At 45.7% G+C, this 27,442-nt stretch overlaps 1 protein-coding gene and 1 pseudogene across 1 annotated transcript in view; both read right to left on the bottom strand.

Moving 5' to 3' along the window:
• Nucleotides 1–1,255: 1,255 nt before the first annotated feature.
• The window catches only part of OTOR (otoraplin), an 84,024-nt gene continuing 57,837 nt past the window's right edge, over nt 1,256–27,442 (bottom strand). Inside the window, exon 4 of the mRNA XM_086925439.1 lies at nt 1,256–1,624. Coding sequence (XP_086781565.1) covers nt 1,601–1,624 — 24 coding nt within the window. The 3' untranslated portion in view covers nt 1,256–1,600. The remainder of the gene's footprint in view (nt 1,625–27,442) is intronic.
• LOC147709138 (equilibrative nucleobase transporter 1 pseudogene) lies at nt 19,260–20,077 on the bottom strand (annotated as a pseudogene).

Below are 27,442 nucleotides of genomic sequence, written 5' to 3'. Positions count from 1 at the left end.
AATATTCTAAATACATTTCTACAAACTTGAAAGGATGATTTGATATTCAACTGTCTTCAGAACAATGGAGAAATATATTCTCACTTAACACTCGTAGTTGGTTACTAGCTCTCTCTCCCCAACTAATCTTTTCATTTTAAACAAATGCCTATGGAGTCAACTTAAGCTTTCTAAAGCAAATTAATTAATAGTACAAACTGCTGACATTTTATTAATGCACTTGGTATATTAAAACAATTACTATATTATTGCACAATTGTTTTCAAAATGTGCTCAGAATAACAGATTATTTAGATTTTTTAATTTAATATACCAGTGTCTTTCAATTGTATTCTCTGTAAATCAAATACTCTTGTAAAATTCTTACCTCGACCTGATATGAAATTATTTGATTGTCTTTTCACCTCAGCTATCAAATCAATTACTTCCAACTGGAAAGATGCAAATCTCTTATCTATTTATAGATGGCGGGCCAGGGTTCTATATTTCAGATAAGGTCAGTGCCATTCATTTTACCCCTCTAATAAATCATTAGTTTCTACTTATGCAATGCAATGTGGCCAACTCTTGATAAGTATGTTTCCGATTCCACTCATGATACTCACTACTATTTTAGCTGTATTCCACCTTATAAACTAATTTCACAATTGTATATTTTGATTATTAAATTATCTAGTAATCCTTTATAATTTTCCTGTTTAGTTTAGGTAGAATATTGAAGGTAAAGCTTTGGACATGGATTTGTACTGTTTACAATTAATGGATTATTTGATATATGTAACTCTAAAATATTCAGTATTATATTATTATGTACCTGTTTTGTGTTCTTAAAATATTCAATAAAATATTTTGAACGAAAAAGAGAGCTTTGTTTGTGTTTAATAAAGAAATATGAACTTAAAGAATATGTTTTGAAAATGCCATTCCAGTACAAGACAAGAAATCAAACTCAAATCACTCTTTCTGGCTTAATACACACCTAAACATGGCATGCAAATAATGTTGCAAGTATTAAAGTTACTTACGTTTTGTTTAGTTTGCTTAACCTCCATCATTCAATGCCATGTATGCTTCAGTTATCTACAACAGGTAGAGACTTACTGAGATCTAGACAGAGATGAGATGTAACCATATAACAATGGTGTGGAGTTATGTTGTTATGCTTCAAGTACATTGCAATAAAATATTTGAAATAATGGTGATAGGGTTTCACACAGAGATTGAATTCCATGGTAAGGAAAGACAGGTAGTGTTTATAATTGGTATTTAATATAGTCCATCAAGACCAAAATAGTTTTACATAAACGAAGGGTACAAAAGGAATGATAGCGAATGTTTGAAATCTACATAAAAGGCAATTACCATTTACTTACTCAAAAACTAACAGCGTTTGCCAGAAAAAGAGAAGAATTAAGGCTCAAGCTTCTGATGTCATTGCAAAGCGCTTTAAGTGCTAATCATAATCATAATCTGTCACTAGTTATAACAAAGCAGATAACGGCACATATCTGTTAAACATCTAGAGTCCGTAGTGATGGCCATGCTCATTAGAGAATGATCATCAGTTTCAGAAGCAGAATGAAGAGGGTCCATCACCAGATCACTCACAGAAGAAGTCCATGTCCTGAAAGAAGAACACATAAGAATTATATCTAGTGCTTAATTTCTACAGGAAAATAAGATGACCAGATATTGCATTTTACACCTTAATTTTCACTGACATCTGATCAAAAAAACACTCTTGATATATTCCAGTACTTTCATGTTCCAGCATTCGGGGCCCATCCTGGTTTGGGTAACCCCACTCTAACAATAAAATTGAACATACAAGTCCGAGCTTACAGCTTGCTATTGGCTAGTAAAAAGGAAATTGACTAAATGCGCCATACATGAAATTACCTCACAGCGGTGCCTGACTCCTTAACATATCCTCATTCCCTTAGTTTAAGGAGGAATGTAAAAGTAAAAACAAGCATGTTCAGCCTCCTCCAAAGGAAAGCTTTGGAAGGACTGAACAACTTGCCATTTGCCATTATGCACCTGCACTCTGCCTTGCAAACGTATAGCACACTACATTGTTTTACAAGTAAAATCTTCCCCCCTCTGCTTTGTGGTTGTTTGCAATTGGAAGATTTGCATAGAAACATGATACACAGAAATTATTTTCTATTACATGACTACATAAATTAAAATGGATGTGAATATATATAATTAACGTGAATGGCAAAAGAAAACCTTTTATTCATAGCCAGCCTGTGAGGCCAAAATGCCCCTGAGTCCATCTGTCTTCGACCTCTCTTATTATGTCTTTTAGCACACATTAGCAATAAATGCAGAGGAGAAAAGATATGCAGGGCCTTAAATGCTGCCAGATTCGCCTCTGAATTGCCTATTCTGAGTGAAAAGACGTTGGGATGTAAACTCACTTCAGATTTCGTGCTTAGCGGTCGATTAGCTCCAGCCACATGAAGTCTTTTAGACCCTTGCATTCTAAGACTTATAGGTGCTCTGTCAACATTGTTAGTACAGTAAATATTCCCAGCACCAAACTGTAGTTTTCTAAACATCTTGGCAAAGCTGAAGCATCACAAGAAAATGGGGATGTTTAGCTTCAAATTGGCCCAAGATTGCCAGGCCCCAGATCCCCTTGGGGAGAGCTGATCCTAACTGAAATTGTATGGCGAGCTTCGGATATAGGGTTTCAGTGGGGGCTGTCTTTTCACACCTTGCTACAGAGATCCAACTGCCGAGATTCACTGGCTGGTGTTCACTTATTTCAACGCTCTTCTCTTCCTCACAGTGCAAACTGGTCTTGGCATGCTGGCACTGGAGCTCCAGGCTTCAGAGGCAAGTGATCTTGGATTCCCTGGGTGATGCCCCCACAGCCAGCTGGGAGTCCGTTTGCCTTTGCCCACAATCCTGGTCACAGAAAGAAGACTTGCAGAGTGTTTCCTCCTTGTACAGCCCAACTTGCTGCTTGGCAGTTGACAATTATGGTGGCATCGAGCTCCCCTTCTCATAGTCCATTTTCAGACACTAAATGTGATTTAGAGACTGAGTCTTTCAAGCATATGATGGGGGCTGCTTCCTTTTGAATTGCCATCTCCCCTGTCCTGCCCTTCCTCCAGAAAACAATTTTTAACTGCAGGAGCAACTCCAAATCTGATAGCTTAAAAGCACAGGCCAGGGAAGTGACTAGAGATTCACACCTGGATGTATGCCACAGTGATGCATGTATCAAGAAGTTACCCAAGGGTCCCAGCCCTAATCCTCATGATTCTCCTATCAGCTCCATATCCTTCCTGAGATGTGGCCAGACCCCTTCCCAGTGATGTCTCTTTGAATGAAAGAGCACCCCCTTGAAGTATACCAAATAGTTTGGTTCTCTTTTCCTCCAGTGTGTCCCACCCACTTCACAGGAATGCAGAAATCCACAAATCTATCTGGTGGTATTCCTCTACCTCCTCATGCTCCCCCTGTTAGTCCCGGGTCTCCTAAAATGGAACAAAGAATCGTACATGTATTGTACCATTCACAGGCACCAATTCATCCTGTACATGTATATAACACACATGCACTGTACAGCACTGCATCATCCCTGTATTGTACTATTCACAGGTACACATACACCCAGCACATGTACATATCACATATTCACTGTGCAGCAATATACAACAGTAGCAGAACTTTAAGAGTTCGTCTGGAGGCCTCACTCCAGTGACACAGGTAAAAAGGTCTGTTCATTACACTACACTTTCTCATCACGACGGAGTATACATACGGCCAAGATAAAGGTCCACCCGCCTGATTTTGATGTTAGTGGACCTTAAATTTGGCAACAGTGGTGACTACTCCGTCACCGCCATAGCCACATTTCTCTGACGCCCCAACAGACTAAGTGACATCGGAAAAATGGTTATATGTGTGCCTGCTCAATCAGGATGGGCGGACATATAGCTGTTTTTCTAATGTCCTTCACGTCAGGCAAACCCTGGCGGTAAGAGACAGTAAAATGCTAATAATGGTCCCCTCGCCATGGCAGATGACTCCCATGGTGAGGGGGGCATTTCTTTTTTTTATTTTCAAAAAGAAAATACTGTTTTGGATTTTGGGAAAAGAAAAAAAGAAAACTGTTTGGTGCAGCACAGCATCCTGCTGATACTGCCTGGCACCAAACAGCAAAGTACATTGGCAGGTACTGTTATGACAGTGGTTATTTATAGATGTGGTGGGCGGTCCCTCTACCAGGGGGAGACAGCAATTTAGTCTCTCCCCATGCAGCAAGGATGGACCGCCTATAAGTAATCAGCCCCATTGTCTTTATTTGGTTTTGCTCATGTTCATATAGTCTATTTTTGTGTCTAAACGTTAAAGGGGGTAAAGTGTCCGGTGCCCAGGAAACACCCACCCCAGTACATACATGGCACACCCGAAGCTGCACCTCATTGAGGTTTTAAGTAAACTATGTCCCACCTGTTCCAGCAGTTGGGACTGAGATCAGCATTTAGTCTCATGTGCCTGTGTGCAGGCCCCGTCGAATGCTTAATTTGAGTCAGTAATTGAAGGTGGGGACAACCGGCATTTATTTTTGGAGACTGGCACTTATTTTTTACCAACAGACTTTGATCCAGATTAAGAGAGAGAACAACACAAATAGGGAAACAAGAAGGATGAGAAAGATAGTCAAACAGTGACAAAGCTAGAATTGAAGAATGAAAACAACCCCCAAGCGTGAAACAAACAGGCAAGGAGTGGCTGGTGGTGGATTAAAGAGGCATGAGGTGGAATAGGACTAGGCATCCTTGATAATCAGCACACCGACCTTCTATAGCACCAGCCAATGGCTTCTGAGCAAAACGTTGTGGCCCACCACTTGTTCTTTCACAAATCAGGCACTGGTCCAGTACTCCTGTTAGGCTGAATTGCACATAAAAAGTGATGGATGGAATGCTTGACATAATGTCAGCCACTAGTAATTACTTGGGCCGCATCCCAATCCTTTGTTTTTTTGCACATCATGCGACCTCAGTTTGACCTTGCCATATATGTGCAAATCAGTCTTAACCCTACTCCAATAGGAAAAGTCTAGCTTAAACTGACATGCCTGGTCCTTTATGAACTGGAACACAAGCAACCCAAGACTGGTTTAACCCTTATTAAGCTTAATTAGTCGGGTATAGCTTGGTTCCAGTGGCACAATGTGCATGTGACCCACGTCTGGGTATATCCATCCCAGCGTTGCACTGAGGTTTACAAAAAGTGATGAATGGAATGCTTGAATTAATCTCAGCTACTAATGATAACTTGGGCCGTAACCCAGTCCATCGTTATTTTGCACACCATACCACGTTGAAAATAACGTGCTAAATAAGGCGTTAACATGGAGAAATATTTTAATTTCTCCAAACATTCTACATGTTGCATTGTTGCACTGTACAGCAAACATACAAAATGTGGATTGATTAAGAATTTGTCTGTGCATGGGATTTTGTAGTGGAATGGTGTGCACAGTGTAAAGATTGTACCTGGCACTAGACAGCCTGGTTGTGCACGAGTGCTGGGGTAATGAGCTGTATCTATGCTATCTCTCCCTTGTGCAACACAGTGTTGCAATTTTGGTGGTTGCACTGCGTTGAGCTAAAAAATTATAAATCTGCCCCAGAGTGCACGTGCTTAGAGAACCAAGCCTTAACCCTTCCAAACATAGCCATTTAATGGCAAGTAAACAAAAAACAATCTTAGTGACATTTCTCTCCACCTACTTCACTTCACCTCTTCTACCTTAACCATGTTTTTTATCCTCTCTATCTTTAATTTCCTATGTATATTCATCCTCTCTCTCTTTCTCAGATCCCTTTAGCTCGCTTTCATCTACCTCAACCTCTCATTCAATAAAGCCAATGCACCTCACACAAATTCTATCTCTACTTCGCTCTCATGACCTCGCACCTCTATCACTCTCTGTTCATACATCTATATCTACCACTCTCTATCCCTTCTCTTTACCTCAGCTCTCTCTACCTCACCACTCTCTCTGTACCTCGCTGCTCTTTTTCAGTCTGACATTCCAGTCTCACCCCTCCATTCACTGCACTTCTCACACAAACTCTATTTTAACCTCATCTCTCTCTCTCCATGTCTCTGTTAAAATCTAGTTTGCGACATCAACATTATCGGCGCCATCTTGTCCCTTTTTAAGCTCATTTGTGCGCGTAAGTGGCAGCCATTTTGAATGCCATGGCCTCTCTGCCCACTGCCGATAGCCAGCGCGTCTCTCTCTCCCTCTTAACCTCGCAAGCATCCCCCGCACACTGACAGCCCCCGCTCTCACGTGCTTGGGCCGTAAACCACTCTTCAGCGCAACCTTGCTTCTGAACCACATCCTGTTCCCAGCCAAACACCTCCCTCCATCCCTTTCATGATCCCGTATCTTTTGATAAACCCCCTTTGCCTTGTGCCCGATTGTCCTGCTCGTTCCCAGGCCGCCACCTGGCCCTGCGGATGCAGTTTATTGCCCCCATACAGTAGAAAGCTCCCCCCATCAAAGGATTCACGACTGATCAAAGCCCCCCCACCCCATGAGATCCGATCAGCCGCCTGCATTCCGGGAATCGGCGGAATGCAAACGGGGAAGAATAGAAAGATTCTCTCTTCCTTTGCAGATAGTGAAGGGTAGGTAACGCGGACCTTTGTCCCCCGTTATAACCCGTCGTGCCTATTTCTCTCCCCCACTGATTGATTGATTGCCCGAACATTGTTTGTTCAAGGTTTTGTTCTTTTGAGATGCTCTCTGTCTACAAACGAGGAAGAATAGAAATATTCTCTCTTCCTTTGCAGATAGTGAGGGGTAGGTAACGCGGACTTTTGTCCCCCGTTGTAACCCTTCGTGCCTATTCTTTCTCCCCACTGATTGATTGATTGTCCGAACATTGACTGTTCGAAGTTGGTTCTTTGATATATTCTCTGTTTGCAAATAACGTAGAATAGAAATATTCTGTCTAGTCTTTGCAAGTAGTGAAGGATAGGTAGTGCGGACCTTTGTCCCCCGTTGTAATCTGTCATGCCTATCTTCTCCCCACTGATTGGTAGTTGGTTCAGCCCAGACCGCTTATTAGAGATGAACCATCCAGCTCCACTGGAAGGCACCCCTAATAAGGACATGTTCATGAAGCATGGACTAATCGCCATAGCCTATAGCAAACTATGGCATAAATATACAAGAAAGGATCAGGAAAGTCAGTGGCCACTGATAGGATCCTTCGATGAAGATAAAATAAACGCGCTGGAAACAGCCCTTCGTAACAATAAGACAACGCCCACTATGCTTGATAGTTTCGGCATGTGGCGCAAAGAAACAGAATAACGAAAAAAGAGAAACGAAGTCAGATTAGAGAAAGAACTGCGAAAAGCAGCTCATCTAGCTGCCAGAAAGTTAGAAGAAGAGATAAAGGAGAGAGAGGAAACCAAACAGAAGCAAGAGTCCGAAACATCGAGTCAGTGTCCTGTCAGAACACCCTCTATACTGTACCCCGAGTTACCCACGAAACAGCAAGCAAACGATGATCTTTTACTAGGTCCTCCGATCATCTACATTCCCCCTCCATATGCCCCTTCCCGACCCCTAGTACAACACCTGCCACCCCCACGTGCAGATGAGAATAGTACCAGGGCCTCGGTCCTCGTGGCCTCCGCGCCGGCCGAACCCCTTGTACTCGATACAGCACAAGCAGCAGTATTAGACGACCCTGAGGCCCGAAGGAAAGATTCCACTAGAATGAACAGGTTGAGCAAGGATTAACGAGCAGGGATCGACAAGGTAGTAAAGACACTAGTAGAACAGAAGGAAAGTGAGGAGTACATAATGGACATGTTCAACTCATATGCTGGAAGCCATAGACGGCACTTTGTTGTACGATTATGCTACCATGCTCTAAATGCTTATGAGGACCGATACCGAGACAAAGGTCCCGAGAGCCTAACGACTCTATATAGAAGGGTTGACATCAAAGATGAGGGCGAGTGTGATGTGACGGACCTCCTCACGCGTACGCTTGAAGTTTTCCGCCACCTCACTGAACAGGGGTTGGAAACTAAACCTACGACTCCTGAAGTGACCGAACCTCGAATAGAACAAGCTAGCGCCATGATGCCTATAAGGGAGGCTGCTCCCTACTGGGTTCCCCCACGAGGTCAGGGAACACACGATGATGTTAACCATCAAGATGCAAAAGGGAGGGTAGTGTACAACTGGGTCTACCAACCATGGGATCGGCAAGATATTCTGACGTTTCGAAAATCTCAGCCCGATCTACGGAAAAACCCCACTGCCTTTTATACTGAACTAGGTACAGCTTTAGGTTCAACGATTATGACCCTAGCTGACATCGATTTGTTTTTCGGGTTATGTCTGCCAGCTGACGTGTGGAAGCAAATCCGGAAAGTCGACCACTTTGAACTGTTCGGACATACCTGGTCACAACTCGATGGCATAGATAGACAACGAGAGCCTGGACAGAAACCTTTGAAATCCAATTTAGAACTCCCAGACAAAATTGTGCAGAAACTAAAAACCCTGATCCCAGAGAAGAAGGTGGACTGGTCGATAGTGGCGGCCTGCCGCCAGAAACCCCAGGAAGACGTGTCAGAATACTTCTCTCGGTTCGAAACGGTGTTCTCCGATTACAGCGGCCAGGACATGACCACTGCAACCAGACATTATCTGTTTGTCCAGAACTATGTTAAAGGTCTGTTACAGGAGGTCTCTCAGAAACTACAGGCCAGCGAAAGTAGTTGGGCAGCCTCCAAGCCTGCGGCTATCCTTCAGATGGCCCAGTATTACGAGCATCAGAAGAATGAAAACGATAGAGCGACCGAGAAAAAGAATAAGGATTTGAAGGAGAGGGTGATGATTGCACAGTTGCAAGGGGTGACTATAGGACGAGAGCAGTACAAAGGAAATTACCAGTCGAATGCTCCTAGAAACCCACCCCCTAAAGAACGTACACCCGCACCCTATGTTGGACGAAAAGATATTGGTGAAGACCAGTGTGCATTTTGCAAGGGATTCGGCCATTGGAAATCCCAGTGTCCGATCCTGTTAGAGATGAATAAGAATAGGGACACCAGAGACTCAGCGGGTGGACCAAGAAATAGAGGACAAGGACGAGGGTCCACGAATGACACAAATAACGACAGACCAGGCAGACTGAACACATTTGACCGTCCCCGACAGAATCAGTACCAACAGTCTGACTGCGACGACGCCCACGACTTCGCATAGGACTGCCAAGGGCAAAGGAGGGATCCAGTCGAGCTCTATGTTGACCAGCAAGGTCCTTATGTCACCACTAAGGTCCTGGATACGAAGTCTCCATTCTTGGTAGACACTGGCGCAACACGTAGTGCATTATCTAAATGACTGATTCCAAGGGCACCCTTGTCTGGCTCACTTGTAACGTCGATAGGTTTCGATGGAACGCCCTCCACTAACCCCTTGTCCACACCGATCTCCTTTGACTTAGAAAATAACATCACTGACACGACGTTTTTGCTTTCATCCAACACCCCTGATGCCATTATGGGACTTGACTTATTGAAACATTTCCGAGCTACCATTAGGTGTTCGCAAGATGGAGTTCGGGTCTTTCTGTAGGATAACCCGGCTCTGCTCAGACTTTGTCCTTCCCAACGCATGTTTTCCATCTCTGACGCTGACTCGTCCCTACTTGACACTCTACCTCCATATTTGTGGGCCAAGACTGACTCGGATGTAGGACGCATGATGATCGACCCAGTGCACATAACTGTTCGACAGGACGCAATACTCCCAAAACTTCAACAATATCGGATATCGCTCGAGGGCGAGAAGGCATTGGTAAAGATTATCCAGTCCCTGATAGATGCAGGAGTGGTAGAGGAGGTAATAAACAATGTTTGCAACAGCCATATCCTACCCATTATAAAGAAGCAAGGTGAAGGAGATGAGAAAGCGTACCGCTTCATCATCGACCTACGAGAGGTTAACAAGGTAGTTGTACCTCAGTACCCCGTGGTCTCAGACATTACCACTATTCTGACGCTGATTCCTTCCACTGCCACCACTTTCACTGTCATTGATCTCAAGAACGCCTTCTTCTCTATCCCCATCCACCCAGACAGCCGATACCTCTTCGGCTTCACCCTAAAAGCCCGCTCGTATAGATTCTGTCGAGCACCCCAAGGCTACACCGAAAGTCACAGCATCTACAGCCAGGCCCTCAAGAGACAACTGGACGCAGTCCAGTTACCCGATGGAGTGGTGTTAATACAGTACGTTGATGATATCCTCTTGGCAGCCGACACCACTCTACTCGCAGTCACAGCCACCATCCAACTCCTACACTTCCTTGCGGAAAATGGCCACAAGGTCTCCAAGAAGAAGTTGCAATTCTGCCAACCCAGGTCACTTACCTAGGCCACCTCTTGTCCAAAGACGGGAGAAAGCTTACCCCGACCGAATTCAGACCATCCTAGAGACCCCTGTCCCCAAAACCCAGAAACAAGTCCGCTCCCTGCTGGGCCTCACTTCCTTCTGCCGACAGTGGTTGCCAAACTTCAGCCTCATTGTGAAACGACTGCTTTCTCTGCTGGCTAAAGACGTCCCCTTCCCACTCACTTGGACCCCTGAGTGCCAATCCTCCTTCATAGAATTACGAGATGCCCTCTGCTCAGCCCCCGTCCTAGGAACCCCCGATTACACGAAGCCCTTCTCCCTCTACACTCACGAAAGGGAGGGATGCGCTTTGTCTGCCTGACCCAGTCCATTGGCCCAAAACAACGCCCATGTGCCTACTTCTCTGCCACTCTTGACCCCGTAGCCAGAGCTTTGCCTGCCTGCCTTCGAGCTGTAGCTGCCGCTGCTATCTCTATCCGACAAAATGAGGGGATCGTACTCTCGAACTCCCTACCGGTGTTAGTGCCCCATGCGGTCGACACCCTCCTGAATCAGACTAAGACGCAACACCTGACTAATGCACGACTGACTGGGTACGAACTGACTCTGCTTGCACCCCACATCACCCTGAAAAGATGCACCACGCTGAATCCGGCGACTTTGTTGCCCCTACCAGAGAACGATCCCAATGTGTCCCCTGTACATGACTGTGTGACCCTCACGGACGAACAGACTAGGAGTAGGGTTGACCTCAGAGACACAGCCTTCCCAGACCCTGACGGAGAGCTGTGGGTGGACGGCTCTTGCATAAAACTCCCCGATGGCCCCACCTCAGCTGCTTATGCAGTTACCACAGCCCGAACTGTAGTAGAGACAGCCCGCATCACACAACGGTCTGCACAGGCAGCCAAACTGATTGCCCTCACACGAGCATGTATCCTAGCAGCAGGAACCACAGCAAACATTTACACCGACAGCCAGTACGCCTTCGGGGTGGTTCATCATTTTGGGCTCCTATGGAAGGAGAGGGGATTCCTGACCTCGCACGGCACACCCATCTTACACGGAGATCTAGTCTCTGCTCTGACTGAAGCAGTCCTGCTTCCCAAACAACTTGCGGTAATCAAATGCCAGGCACACAAAAGGGTGACAGACATCATTGGGCAGGGGAATGCACTGGCCGACATCACTGCCCGAACCACAGCCGAGAATAGGACAACGACACACATGTATGTGACCAGGTCACAAGCAGAAAAATGGACGGACGCTAGGGAAACTATTAGAGACATCCAAATGGCCAGCTCACAACACAAATTGACTGAATGGGCACGGGTGGGATTGAAAGACGATGAAGGCTGCTGGCGGACAAAAGACACGAACAAATGGTTGCTACCCAATTCATACCTGATCCCCATACTGACCATGGCACACTCTCCTGCACACATAGGGCCTGCCCCTATGACCGAACTTGTCTCCAAAGTTTGGCACAACGACAAAATCGCAGACTCTGCTAAACGTCTGGTCCAACAATGTCTGATATGCCTGCAACACAACCCTGGGAAAGGAACTGTAGTACCCCGGGGAGGGTTTGGGGTCCCAATCATCCATTTGAAGTCCTACAGATGGACTACATCCAACTAGAAAGATGCCAAGGTCTGAAGTATGTGCTTGTTGTCGTGTGCGCATTTAGCAAGTGGGTGGAAGCCTATCCAACTCGCGACAACACTGCCATTGCCACTGCAAAGGTACTACTGAAATAATTCTTCCCTCGTTATGGCCTTTGTCGAATTTTGTGGAGCGACAATGGCCCCCACTTCGTAGCCGAAGTTATCCAACTCATCTTGAAGGGGTTGGGTGTAAAACAAAAATTCCACGCAGTCTTCCACCCCCAATCTGCTGGACTAGTTGAGCGGCATAATGCCACACTGAAGCTCAAACTAGCTAAGATAGTGGCTACCACAGGACTGAAATGGCCAGACGCTCTCCCACTGGCATTGCTATCGATGCGTTCCACCCCCACCAAACACCATTTGACACCTTACGAGGTCGTTTTCGGCCAGCCCATGAGCGTCTGGTCTGCACCAAAACCGACTTCCATTCACGACGTCCCGGACGTCCTAATGTCTGATTACTTGTATAACCTGACTAAGACACTGTCCGTTATCCATCAACAGGTGCTGCATGCCATTCCTGATGCTTCCAGGGGCCCCAGGCACGACATCCAACCCGGCGACTTCGTCCTACTACGCAATTTCCAGCGAGCAAAGAGTCTGGAACCTCGGTGGACGGGCCCCTGGCAAGTCCTGATCACCACCCGAACAGCTCTTCGAGTGGAAGGAATGCGCAATTGGGTGCATGCACACCACTGTAAGAAGATCTCCTCGACCCTGACGACGACCGAAGACGTGGCCACCCAAGAAGAGCTCCTGAACAAAGATCGACCATCCCTGAACTGTTACCCTGATAAAGAGACACTTGAACTGACAGAATCTCCCGATCCCACTGTGCCATCCAGAGAAGGGTGTAACCTGCGACGAAAGGAGGGAGCTTCGGCTAAGCAGACCACTGACTAAGTCATAATTCTCAGAGCAGTGGCCTAACACTACTAAGGCTGCCAGGAGAGAAGCCAGACAAAGTTTGTGGTCCTGCCCGCTACCGAGCCCCTTGAAGATGATGGAAGCGCCCGACAAGAAGATGATGAAGCCCCCGGCACGAAGATGATGGAAGCAACCGGACATCCGAAGATTCACTACAGAAACCCAAAGACTGACAACATCCACAGTTTAAAGACGATTGCACTTTTTATCGCCCTTCTCATTTGCCTCCTCCTCATGACCACCCTCTGGATTATGGAAGAGAGCGCACCAGCTCATGAGACATTCCTGACCACTGCACAGCCTACCACAATGAAAGAACATTATCTGATCTCTTTTTCACCCCAACTCCGAGAAAGGCGTAAGAAGTTTTGGAACAACTCCTTCGTGCAATTGCTGCACCAACACAATCTTGCCACCAATGCCACCAACTGCTGGATCTGTGGGTTGCTACCCCACGCCACTGGACATTCTATACCCTTCATCCCTTCACCCTTCTCAGTTCACGGCTCCTGCCTTGCCTGGCTGATCCTCTTGCAAGAAAGCTACAGGGATAATGCCACCTCCAGCAGAACTATGACACATTTCTTTCATGGGGTCTGGCAGAACAAAACAAGGAAAACTGCTGCACACTTTTGCCCCCTGACATCCAATGACTCTATCCACATGGACATCCCCGTCAAAGAGCGGATTGAAATGCAGGTGTTCAACAACCCGACCAGACCCACCTTCTCCTACCTCCGGAAACGAACAGCTGCCACCCTGACTGTGGCCCTATCCGTCGTCAATGTCACAGGCCTTATGTGTATCGAAGGGCTTGGGGCGCAGCTGGTAGGCCACAGCGCTTGCCGCATCACCAGAACTCTGGACTCAACTGATCCACCCTCTTTTGTCACTTCTCCGAATATGTACTTTGTTTGTGGTACAAAGGCTTACACCTGGCTCCCCAAAGGCTGGGGGGGCACCTGCTACATTGCCTTCATCCTTCCTCCAACCTATGTAGCTCCAGCAAATCATCACAGACAAAAACGAGCTAAAGACATTGAGCAAGCCGACTCCACCGGAGCACAGTTCCTCGACGCAATGAAGGGACTTGTTCCACTCTGGGGTCCGATGGCGAACAGCCGTGCCATCCAACATTTGACTCAGGCAGTTGAAACGACAATGAACATTACAGCTGGCATCCTTGCGAACAATACAGCCGAGCTTCAAGCAGTCCGCCTGGTGGCTCTCCAGAACCGCCTTGTTCTAGATGTGGTTCTAGCGGATCGTGGAGGAGCATGCCGTATCATTGGGTCCAGCTGTTGCACCTATATACCGGACAATTCACCCTCAGTGTACAAAGCCATCGAACACCTCCACAGACTTTCCTCAGAAGTTCACCAGGAACAAGAATGGTCGCTTGGTGGTTGGTTCTGGAGTACTGTGAAGAACTGGGGGTGGAGGTTATTTATGATCATACTGATACCGCTTGTCATAATCTGTGGATGCTGCCTGGGCATCCAATGCTTACCGCCTCTGTGTTCACTATGTGCAAACTGTATCTGCCCTAAGACCCTGGACTTCGAAAAAGAACACATGAGAGCATTGTACGATGTTGAGGTTAGGAACATGATGAGGATAGACATTGATTAAACAAGCTGGCTAGATATGTTGAAAAGGGAGGACTGTTAAAATCTAGTTTGCGACATCAACATTATCAGCGCCATCTTGTCCCTTTTTAAGCTCATTTGTGCGCGTAAGTGGCAGCCATTTTGAATGCCATGGCCTCTCTGCCCACTGCCGATAGCCAGCGCGTCTCTCTCTCCCTCCTAACCTTGCAAGCATCCCCCGCACACTGACAGCCCCCGCTCTCACGTGCTTGGGCCGTAAACCCCTCTTCAGCGCAACCTTGCCTCGGAACCACATCCTGTTCCCAGCCAAACACCTCCCTCCATCCCTTTCATGATCCCGTATCTTTTGATAAACCCCCTTTCCTCTGTGCCCGATTGTCCTGCTCGTTCCCAGTCCGCCACCTGGCCCTGCGGATGCAGTTTATTGCCCCCATACAGTAGAAAGCTTCCCCCATCAAAGGATTCACGACTGATCAAAGCCCCCCACCCCATGAGATCCGATCAGCCGCCTGCAATCCGGGAATCGGTGGAATGCCCAGCTGCGCGACAATCATCACCTGTTGAGACCGGGGTGGGGACTTCTACTGTAAATGTGTGTGGGAACGGGCATGAAGCGGGGATTCCGAGGATGTCTTTTCCGTACTTCAAAGTGTTTGCAGGAATGTGTTACTGTAATAAAGATCATAAACCAGTGTATAAGAGGCCAGGCCTCCGAGATGCGGCTAGAGCACCTCGAGAAGATACCCTGTTGTCTGATTTGACGTATTCTGCTCCGTCGGAATAAACTCCCTTTTCCTGCCTTCCAGTCTCCAGTGCCTGCCTCTTTGTTTGATAGATTCGAGTGGTATGAGAGGCGGTTAGCGCCGGGCAATACTTAAAATGTTCTTGGTCGACATCGGCCCTACCCTTTTTCTACATCTCCACTACTGTAACTCTCTCTAACTTTTGATAAGCCCTTCCCTACCTCACCGCTACCCTCACCTCTGTATTGCATGGCTCTCTCTACCTCATATCTCCCACAATACCTCCTAACTCTCTACCCCACAAATCTTTCTCCCTCTTACAACCTAACCTCTGCATTTTACTTGTCACTAATTCACTACTTAATTGCTCCATTTTCTTTTCCCCATTTCACTTTTTTACCTCTGTTCCCTTACCTTCACAATTCTAAGTAGCTTACTCCTTTCCAGATACCTCTATTTCTCTACCTCTACTAATTTTTCTTTATCATCAACTGCCCTTTTTCTCTCTCTGTCCCTCTCTGTCTCCCACAGAAACACATATCATTCTCTGGACCTCTTTCTCCATTTCAACTGACCTCCTGTGCCTCAACTATTTGTCTCAACCTCTTTCTTTATAGATCTTTCTACCTCACCATCTCTTCTTCTCACAACCTCAGTATAAACCTCAGCTCTCTTTCTCTAGTTTGGATGTCACTGGACTTTCTTTTTTTGCTCTACACTACAGTTCTCTTCCGACCCTTCACTCCTCTCTCTCTACATTTCTCTCCTCCCCACTATTATTTTTACCCGTCCAGTTTTTCTATACCTCTTCTCAGTTTGCTCTCTCTACCTTGCATATCCTAGAGTTTTCTTGTCTGTCTGTCTAACTCTCGCTGCCTTTAAATCTCTCTAATTCACTTATTTTTCTATATTACTTCTCTTTCAACCTCACCCTTTGGGTTACTGTACTCCTGTGCCTCTTTCTCCTATTATTTTTCCTTCTACATGTCTCTTTCTCTCTACCTCCCTACTGCATTCTAAAACCTTACCTATTTCTCTGCCTTTCTTTCTCTACCTACATCTTCCTCTTTCCACATCTCTCTTACCTTCTGGCTCCACCACCTTTCTCTATTTACGTCTCTTCTGTCCCTACCTCAAGTATTTTTCTACATCATCTCTTTCTCTACCCCTTTCTCCCTCTACTTTCCATTTCCTGGTATACCATTCTCTTCATTTCTCTTCCAACACATGTATTATGGCTACTCCTACTGCTCTTCATCAACAGGGTCCCGGGTAATTACAGAGCCAGAGAAGGGTACACATATAAAGAGAACAAGGATAGGCAGCGGAAGAGAGTTAGGAGAAAGTTATTCGATTTTAACTAATGGAAAGATGAAAATCCTCAGAGCAGGGCTTTGATTTTCACTTTTGCAGCAGGAACACCGACAGTGAAGGGGGATATATTTGTTTTAATAAATTTTCGGTGCCTAAAGCTACAATTTAAAGCACTATGCGCATATATCCTTTTTTCAAATTAAACAGTAGGTGATAAAACATCTAACAAGTAACCCTTGGCATTTTTTCCTACAGTGGAAGTAACAATCTTGTTAAACATTTAATTCTAAATAAAATACTGCTGTTGCAAGTAAAAGCACAAGCTCCGACCTTCAAAATAAACTGCTTTATTAATGCTTCTTTAAGCTTTTTGTGGTGCTATTTAGCTGGCAGAAATCAGACAGTTTGGCTTTCAGCTTGTTGTTGTGTACCCTCATTTCTGAAGGTTTAGCATATAATTCATCATTACTTGTCATCACAAGGGCTTGAATGAGCCAAAAAGGATAATAGATTCACATTGCTTCAACAGGCCCCAAAATACATTTTACCTGAAGCAGCACAAATCTTTATGACACCCAGCTTATACTTGGCTTTCTACACTGAAGGAAGCAAAAGATGCTCAACCAGGGCATCAGTTCCTTGTCAAGAGATGTAATAGTAGCCTAGTGGTAGTTGGTCACAAGTTTCCCAAGGTTAAATATATAGGAAAGTAGAATATTTCTGGCATAGATACCCCCACTTTTTACCTTGTGTCAGTGTGAACAGGACCCCAGTGACTGTGCTTTCTCCTATAAATTTACTGGTAAGTACTTTGTACATCCCACAATCTGTATACTGAGATACCACTGTAGGTCCCTAGTATTTGGCACTAAGTTACCCAGGGCATTGGTACACCAGGGGTCCCCATGGGCTGAAGCAGGTATTATGGCACCCATGGGAGCCCATGCAAATTGTGTCAACCGAGCTACTGTTGCACTCTACGTGACAGGGAGCATACACCCTTCACTTCAGATATAAGTTTTCCCTTATATCCCAGTCACTTCATTTAAAACCTGTAAGTCACATGTAAGGTAGTGGAAGGGTAAGGTTGCCTTCAAGGGACTTTATTTGATCTATGTTTTGTTGATTCAAGTTATTACAGAGAAGGACCAATCGATCGTCCTTGGAGTGAATTAATCAGAAAAATCTAATATCTTAACCAGAAAAACGTATTGTCAACATATAACATATAAACAAAGACACAAGGTGTATACGAAAAAAATTTTTTATCAAGTAGTTCATTAAAGGAAATCAACTTCATATACAGATAGATAAACAAATAAGAATTAGGACTGTGGGTACACACATAAGTAAATTACTAAGTGACTCAACAGAACCTAAAAAACACCTATCCCAAAATACATTGAATAAAACAAAGAAAGGGGATAAGATGTGCTGTCGACGTTTCGGTTTCTTAGGAGTTAATTGCTGAAACCATCCTCAGGACTGTTATCAATTGTGATCTGTATAGAGATATTGTAATCTGTTTACAAAGTACTGTTACTGCATCACATAGAGAATTCGTTTGTGGATCGCAGTGTCTTTAACACCTGACTATTAGTTGTAGGACACCTGACTTCAAATGGTAATCAAGGCTAGACGTGAAGTTAAGTTTTCACTCATAGAGTTCAGGTATTTTGCAAGGCAGAGAGCATCCGGTGTGCATGAAGTACAGTCTTGTCAATCACCGGTAGCAATATGGGACAATTAAGACCAGTTTTAGTTGGATTAGGTAAAGCAGCACGCAGTCATCAGTCCTGCACCGCCTAGTATTCCGGCGAAGTGGAATTAGAGAGCGTCTCGTCAGTATGAAGCCCTTTAGCTCGCAAGGTAGCTCCACCGAGCATCAGTCAAAATGGCTAGGTCTCAGCTGTCAAGGGAAATGATTGGACCATGATGAAAAGAGGCAGTCTCTAGAGTGGAATTACCACTTCAGAAGCAGGTACGGCAGGCAGTCCGAGAACCAACAAATGGGATGGGAAAACCACGGCATAATGTGTGGTACTGGGGCATATATAGGGGGCCCGGAGTGGTCATATATAGTGATACAGTAACCCACCCGAAGATGGCCACCATAAGTGAGTGTGGGAATATAGGTAGCGAGTGCGGGAGTATAGGTAGTGATTGCCCACTCCAAGATGGCCTCCATAGGTTGGTAGAGGGGCAGGCCCCTTTCTATATCCATGCTCTGACGAGCATCCAGCCCAGGGAAGGGGACGCCATCTTCAGATCCGAGAGGGATAGAGGGGGACAACAAATCAGTTAATACACCAACACATATAGGCCAAAAACAAAATGGGCACCCATGCCTGTGTAACAACAGACCAAACAAGCTCCCAAAAAGGCAAGGCTCATGTGGCAGTCACAAATCACCCTTAACAGAATCCAGATGAGCCGGAAAGTCTGCGGCCCCCATGGCCCAGACTCCACGTAGCACCGGCAATCAGGGAACAGCAGGGAGAGGGAGGATTACTGAGACCCACCACACCTCGTCGAGATTGGCCCCACAGTTGAGCGAGATCCGTCAGGACACTCTGTCTATCGGGGAATTCTGTCCTTTGTCAGCATCTTCTGTCTTCACATGGTCGCCACTTCTGCGGCGGAGACCATCTTGAGAGCTGAGAGTCGTCACGCTCAGGCTGTACAAAGCGGACTTCAGACAAGTGATGCCGTAGGTGTAATCCTCAGGTACAGGGTAGGGGATGTGAGTCCGGGCCATCAGGAAAAAGGTGCGAAGTAGATGCCATATGCTGCAAGCTGAGATGCATATGAACATGGTCATCAAGGTAAGGCCTTGTTCAAACAGTACCTTAATGAGCAGGACGACGGCTGAGGAGGAGTCAAAGGCCCGTTGCAGAGGGTGATGATGGTGGACCTGTGCTGGCCGAAGAGGTTCCCAACCTGCCTGTTCGTCATGATGAAAAGGATGCCTCCAATTGTCAATAAGGAGAGGGCAGGGGACAGGAGCCAAGCGGAAGCGGCAGTAGAGAAGGCAATCTGAAGTGTGGCCACTGTGTATAGAAATATGCCGATGAGCCTGGTGACCATCATCCCAAAGTGGTCAAAGATGAAGCCATTGGGCAGGGGCATGAAGTTGTTGAGGAAGGAGGCAATGGTGAAGATCAGGGAGAAACGTTCATCTTGGGCGCTGCAGTCTCGTACTCCCGTAGAGTTGGAGCTGGTTGAGTTGTCCGTGGTGCAGAGGTCCACAAAATATTTCTCTTGCTTGAGGACGAAGACCAGCGATGCCCATCCGAAGACCACTACAGCAAACCCCATGCACTCCACCAGGCCAGTGAAGAAGGTGACCGGGCGCTTGGCCAGGCCGGTGACCAGCACCATCACTGCGTCAAATTACCAGGGTCCTATGGCGGGGAATTAATGTCCAAGTGTCCTCTGCACCATAGGTTCCAGGGGGGTATCACTGCGTCCTCCCTTCTTCAGAGGCATCAACAAGCACTGACCCTCTTCCCGTGGCAGCGCACCCGCTGTCTCCTCTCTTCTTACTTCCTTACTTCCTACAAGTGGTTCCTGCAGGGTCCTTTGGGAAAGGTCCTAAAACTCTAAAGCCAAAAGAGTGATTTACCTGTGTTGTTCTATGGACACTGACCCGATGTAACCACTCTGCACCCGGATGCCTTGGGGTCCCTAGTTACTCTCCTTGGGTGGTTCCTTGCTTCCCCTGGGGTTCTCCAATCTTGGGTACTAGTCCATTTTAGTCACTATTCCACATACTACTATTTTAAAATATGTGCTTTTCTATGTTAATTACCTGTTTTTTGTGTGTAATTGATACTACTGGGTAGGAGGTATACCAAGTTAGTGTCTAGTGTGTAGTAATAAATAGAATGTATTTTTCTACTCCCCTGGTGTGGTTCTTTCTTGTGTGAAATCGTTATTGACCAACTAAGTGGCACAATCAATCCCTTTACACCCTCCTGGATAAGCATTAGGTGCTCTCCACAGCTACCCATTTAAGAGCTTTGGTTTTCAGGGACCTAAGCACTATCACTAATGGTTGCCTGGACTCAGTGCACAGTGCCTCACCATAGGTGTACATTATATACTGAACCTGCCTCCTAAAAAATCCAGCAAAGAGTATGTCACAATTATATTGTCTAACAAAACAGAGTAGAAAAATCTCAGTGGCTTGAAATCATGGCCCCTCCGCCCACGCCCTTCAAACCAGTCTACTACCTAGGAGTACTGTGGGCCTATATTTTCTCTTTAGAGGCAAAAGGTACAAGAGTTGCCCACACCGGTTTTGCCCATCTACTTATTCTCAAGAAGATCCTCCTGGTCATTGATTCCAACTTGCATATCACAGGTACAAATGATATTATCCAGTTGAGACTCACCAATGCCTATTCCTTTTACTCAGCATCCCCTAAAAAACTCCTTCATTGCTTGAAGGATAGTTGGCTGCGTTGCCAGGGTGTACAGCAAGAAGAGCACTCCTTACTTCATGTCAGATCCCCCCACTGGCTACCGTCTTCTCCAGAGTTGCCTTTAAATTGATGACCATCATCCACAAAGCCATATTTTTAAAATTATCAACCTTTCTTACAAACATTTCACTCTCTACTGACCTACTTGTACCCAACAATCTGCCAACCTCTTTTTTATTGACAATTCATAAAGCAAGAACCGCCTCCTACGGGGATCACTCCTTTTCAATAGCAACAGCAAAACTGTAGAATAGTTTACCTTTCAACCACCATGCCAAGTTTAGTGTGATTCACTTTAGGTGGTTATTGAAAACATTGCTCTTCACTATGTAAATGCCCCTATGAAGGTTTACTCTTGTCACGTGTTTCCTTACTGCAAAGAAGGTATGCACTTGAGCGTTAAAATAAAATAACATTAAGGATGGAAGGGCTCTGCCTCTCCACCATTTTCCAACACATGAAGAGTGTCTGTCATGCTAAGGAAAGGTCAGGCTGACAGACGCTCTTTATGTTTGGGTCAGGCATCCAGGCACTGTACATGCGCTAAATGTGCAGGCACCGTGCTGCCTGAGCCGAAATTTGCCAGCCTGAACATTTCACAGCCGCCTGGGCCTGACTTTCTCAGCCTAGCGAAGTCTTCTGTGACCCTCCCCCTCATGACTAGTGAGAGCGTTACTCGGACCTGTGTGTTTCTTTTTTAAGCCCTGAAATTTCTAGACCAGGTGTGGCCCTCCCCCTCAGGAAAAGGGGGAGCATTACTCGGACCTCGGTGCTTCAGTTTAAAGCACTGAAATCTCCAGGCCATCTGTCCATCAGTGACGCTCGTCACATAGTGGGGTGGGGTCAGCATGTTTCACTGACCCCCATCCCACTCTTTGATGTGTAATGAACTGCTGCCTTCTCTCATTGACTGAAGATCATCCAATGAAAGGAGGCGGCACTTCCAATCCTCCAGGAACCACTGAGGCTTCCCTACTGCCACCCTAGATGGGGCCAATACGCTTTTTTGTGTGTTTTTATGTTGGGAGCATGCATGTGTGTATGTATGTTTGTGTGTTTGTGAGTGCCTGCTTTGAAAGGGTGTTTACATGTGCATGTGCTGGGAATAAATGTCTGTGAAAGTGTGTGTGATTGTGTGTCTGCTCCACTCCTGCTGCACATTATAGGCCGCCACTGGGTTACCCCTCATTAACATGCAGCTAATTTTTCTGTACCAATATTTTTACTGAATGTGTGGAGTTTAAAGTTGACAAAAGTGATCACTCCCTAGAATGCTTCACTTTCAAAATCCTGCAGAATAAAGATGTGGCATCTGGATGCTGAACACAGACAAGAGAAGATAAAGCAGAAGAGATATCATCTAAGTGTATTTCAGAATGATTCAGAAGCCAAAGAGCAGAAACATCTGGAAAGAGAAAGCAGTCTAATAATTGAATTCAAGGGCCTTTGCCAATAAATAAGATGGGTTTTTAAGTGATATTGCAAATACATTTAGAAAGAATCGTAGAGTATTTTCAGCATGGTAAGACCTGTACACCAGAAAAGAAGGTTACTGAAATCAAGTGCAAGGTAACTAGGCACTGTTATAATAATCATGAGCCTAAATATTAGGTGTATTTCAAGAAATGTACTCAAACGTTTAGAAATTGTATTACATTTAAAAAGAAGAACATCAAGGTTATGCATGGGGAAACTATTTTACAAACAAACCAGAAAAATGATAAAGCTCTCTGACCCATTTTGTCTAAAGTTTATCTAAGACACCAGAAGATACAAAATATTAAATGGATTTCTGGCAGAAGTATGTGATAGCCATATGCAGAGGAATGACATATAACCAATAACGTTATACAGAGAAATTGGAAGCAACTCGCAGGGGCGGCTCCTCCGCTAAGACTTTAAAGCAGTGCAAAGTCAAAATAAAATGATAATAATGGCATTCCGTTGTTGTCATGTTCTTTTTACTATTTCAATTGCACTGCCGTGCATCCCCACTGATAGGACTGGCCGGGGCCGACCTCCTCTGACGTCCAGGCTGGAGGAGGAGGGGTGGATGCACCTAAAGTGCGCATGAAGGTTTGGCCAGCCGTCTCGGCCGGCTAAACTGTCATGCGCCCTGTGCATGTTCTCCACAGGCTGTATTATACAGCCTTAGTGGAGAACATGCCAAGCCTCCAAGCCCCTGTCTGAGCGCCTACTCAAGGCACGCAGACAAATCACAATGCTGCTTAAGGCAGCATTGTGATTGGTCAAGGGATTCTGGGAAGCTGGGGGCTTCCTGCTGAAGAAAACCCGGCGGCTGTCAATCCATCAATCAATCAATCAATACATTTATAGAGCGTGCTACTCACCCGTGAGGGTCTCAAGGCGCTGAAGGGAGGGGAGTGCTGTTACTGCTCGAATAGCCAGGTCTTGAGGTGCTTCCTGAAGGTGAGGTGGTCCTGGGTCAGTCGTAGGTGTGCGGTGAGGGAGTTCCAGGTCTTGGCAACCAGGTAGGAGAACGATCTTCCTCCGGTTGTGGTTCTGCGGATCCGTGGGACGATGGCGAGGCTGGCGGAGCGGAGCTGGCGGGTGGGAGTGTAGAGCGAGAGGCGGTTGTTGAGGTATTCGGGGCCCTTGTCGTGGAGCGCTTTGTGTGCGTGGGTGAGGAGCCTGAACGTGATCCACTTGCTGATGGGGAGCCAGTGCAGGTTTCTCAGGTGGGGTGTTATGTGGCTGCGGCGAGGGATGTCGAGGATGAGTCGTGCGGAGGCGTTCTGTATGTGCTGAAGTCGTTTCTGAAGTTTGGCTGTGGTTCCTGCGTACAGGGCGCTCCCGTAGTCCAGTCGGCTGGTGACGAGGGCCTGGGTGACTGTCTTTCTGGTTTCGGTGGGGATCCACCGGAAGATCTTTCGGAGCATGCACAGGGTGTTGAAGCATGACGATGAAATGCCATTGACTTGTTTGGTCATCGTGAGGCAGGAGTCCAGGATGAATCCCAGGTTGCGAGCGTGGTCCGTGGGTGTTGGTGCAGTGCCTAGCACCATGGGCCACCAGGAGTTGTCCCAGGTGGATGGGGATTGTCCGAGGATGAGGACCTCCGTCTTGTCTGAGTTGAGTTTCAGACGGCTGAGCTTCATCCATTCTGCGACATTCCTTCCTGGAGGTTGGTTTTGGCGGTGGCTGGGTCTTTGGTGAGGGAGAGTATCAGCTGGATGTCATCGGCGTACGAGATGATGTTGAGGTTGAGGTTGTGATTGCGAGCGATGGCGGCGAGGGGGCTCATGTAGATATTGAAGAGGGTTGGGCTGAGCGAGGAGCCTTGGGGTACGCCGTAGATGATCTTTGTGGCCATGGAGCGGAAGGGAGGGAGGCGGACTCTCTGGGTTCTGTCGGAGGTGAATGAGGGGATCCAGTCCAGGGCTTTTCCTTGGATCCTAGTGTTGTGGAGGCAGGTTATTAGGGTGCGGTGGCAGACGGAATCGAAGGCGGCCGAGAGGTCTAGGAGGATGAGATCGGTTGTATCCCTGTTGTCTATCAGGGTCCTGATGTCGTCGGTGACTGCGATGAGGGGGGTCTCGGTGCTATGGTTGGCTCGGAATCCGGACTGGGATGGGTCGAGCGAGTTCCTGGATATTGCCTTCAATAAGTATGACAGGAAAATCTCAAATATATCAGTGCAACTCCCCCACCTCTTTTGTTAGTTTGATGAGCACGAGAGAATTCTGAAAACATCAAATCACCAAGAACTAATAAACTGTCTTCTGAAAGCCACATTTCAGTGTAAAATTATGTAAATTCTTTGCTCTAAAATCAAATTGTGGATCACATGCCTGTTCTTGAGGTAGTGTCTTGAAATATTTTATGACAGAGCACTTTTGGCTCCTAACGGACTCCTTAGAGCTGAGACATAGGTGTCAGAGCGAAAAGCCATGAAAGCTTGTTTTAGAATGTTGGGTTTGCATTTACATACAGCAGATTAAAGATATATGATACTAAACTCCATGTGTGGCGTGGTCTTTGACGGGTACCCATGCTGGGAAGATGCTACAAATGGTGATGAGGTAGGGGATAAGTAACTCGAAGAATGACCGTGCTTTCTCAGAAAGTTTACAGTGGTCTATACTAACTTCTCGTGTGTGCCACATACGTCACTGTGGAAGAAAAGAATCAACGCTTTATGCATGTGGAGTCAAAGTGCAACTCCAGCCAATGTAAAGCAAATGAAGAAAACTGAAGTATTGCAAATAATTTACACCTGCTGGTCAAACCATACATGAAGGTACTGCGCTGCCACGCAAGATAAAATTGTACAATACACAGAGTGGTAATCTTTAAAGCATATTCAACCTAGTTTATGGCACGCAGCCATTGATAATCATAACTCACAAAATACCACTGCGAACAGAAGCACTGCAAGGTGGAGATCAACCAGGTGCTATAATGCAATTTGATATTTGGAAAAAAAGAAATAAATGACTAACTGAATGTCCTGAAGAGAGTCATCATAGTAACGCACTCAGTGAAGTTGGCTCAAGGAGAAGTGTTGAGTTGTGTTTACAATGCCTTCCATTCACAAAGTTGCTGAGTTGGCTCTGAACATCTACACAGGTCATCAGAAAATAAGGAGCCGAGAACGACTCTTGGAATAGTGAAATGTTTCAGATGGCTGAAAAGAAAGTAATGTTTCCAGCTTTCATTAAAGATGAGTCAGAGATCAGCATGTGGCCAGGTCTCACAGACGAGTTGCAAACACCAAGTCATGAGGATCCATCCACATTGTCATTAAGTTCCATACCGGTCTACAACGCTGATACGTTCCTGAAGCCACCACCAGGTTTCAATACTGCCAGAAAGCAAAATATTAGCGATAGACGCTCTGCGTGATTTGAAACATTTGATGATTTCATTGATGCACTTGAGGAGACTGATAGCAAAAAGATTATCAAGTATCTCAAAAATCTTGTTGGTGATGGTGTGAAAGAAGTCATAAATAAAATGCTGCGAATTGACAAATCACAGTTTGTCAGATTAAAGAAACATTGAATATCAAATTAAATCCAGTACAAAACATTGATTATGAAAGATACATTTTCGGTCAAGAACACCAAAATGTAGGTGAATCCATTGGTGAATCTGTGGAGAGACTTGATGCGCTCATCAAACACTGCAAGTCAATTGATTTAATGATGAGGAAGCTATGCGACTTAGAGTTATTGATGTATTCTTGTCAGATTAATTCAGGCAATGCTGAGAGAAACTCTTAGTCTGGAGTGAGTATTGCTGGCTGCCAGAGCTGAGGAGCGTGCTGAAAGACAAGCTGCTGACATGGAGCCAGCAGGTGGCTAGAGTGAATCAGTCATGCACATAAAAAGTAAGCAAAAGACTGAAGGACACAAAGGGCTGTCTACAAGTAAATGTTTTGGATGGGGATTTTCATTTATACACGAACGTAAATGACCTGCCATTGGGCAGATATGTAAGGGCCGTGGGAAAGAGAACCATTTTGTTACAGCTTATAAAGTAAAGAGAATAGCAAGTGCGACTCAACGCAAAGACAAAATGGCTGCCAGAACATTCCAGAGTCAACCTTCGACGCACCCCCAAAAGGCCAAGTGGCGACATCAATTGAGGCAAATAGACACTGAACAAAGTCGATTGTCATCTAAATCATCGCCAAACAGCTTGTCCGCCTCAATATTGCGTGATAGTGAGGAAAACATTTGCGCCATGTCAATGTTTACCTCAGAGAAACGTGTGCCTGTCGGACTTGCTGCAAGTGATGAAAAACGTCATTCAAAGAGTCAAAGAAAAGTCAACATGCGAAAGCACAAAAATCATACAAACATTGTAAGAAAATGATATTGAAAATAAATGACTGCTCGATACCTTTCATCATCGATAGTGGCACATCGATAGACATACTGCCTGAAGGGAAATACAATTAATTATCTCCATTGCCTCAACTTACACCATCGAAAAACAAAGTGCATACTTGGAATGCATCAACGCCCATAAAAAGGCCTGGTTCAATTGTAGCAGCATTGAAACACAAGAAAACAAAGGTGCAAGCACCCATCCAAGTGCGTGTTTGCCAAGTTTCAGTTCTGCTGTTGATATTGGACTGATTTCTGTTAATTATAACATGAATGTTCATCACAAAATAGTTAATCATTTTCCTTCATTGTTGCATGGTTTGAGAAAGCTAAAGACTATGGGCCACATGCATCAAAAGAGAAACCGGTCGCCAACGGGCAGATTCTCAGAATCTGCCCCTTTG

Source organism: Lissotriton vulgaris, chromosome 6, assembly GCF_964263255.1.
Source record: "Lissotriton vulgaris chromosome 6, aLisVul1.2, whole genome shotgun sequence".
NCBI lineage: Eukaryota > Metazoa > Chordata > Amphibia > Caudata > Salamandridae > Lissotriton > Lissotriton vulgaris.
The sequence above is the reverse complement of the archived record's forward strand: the minus strand, read 5'-3'. Positions and strand labels throughout refer to the sequence as shown.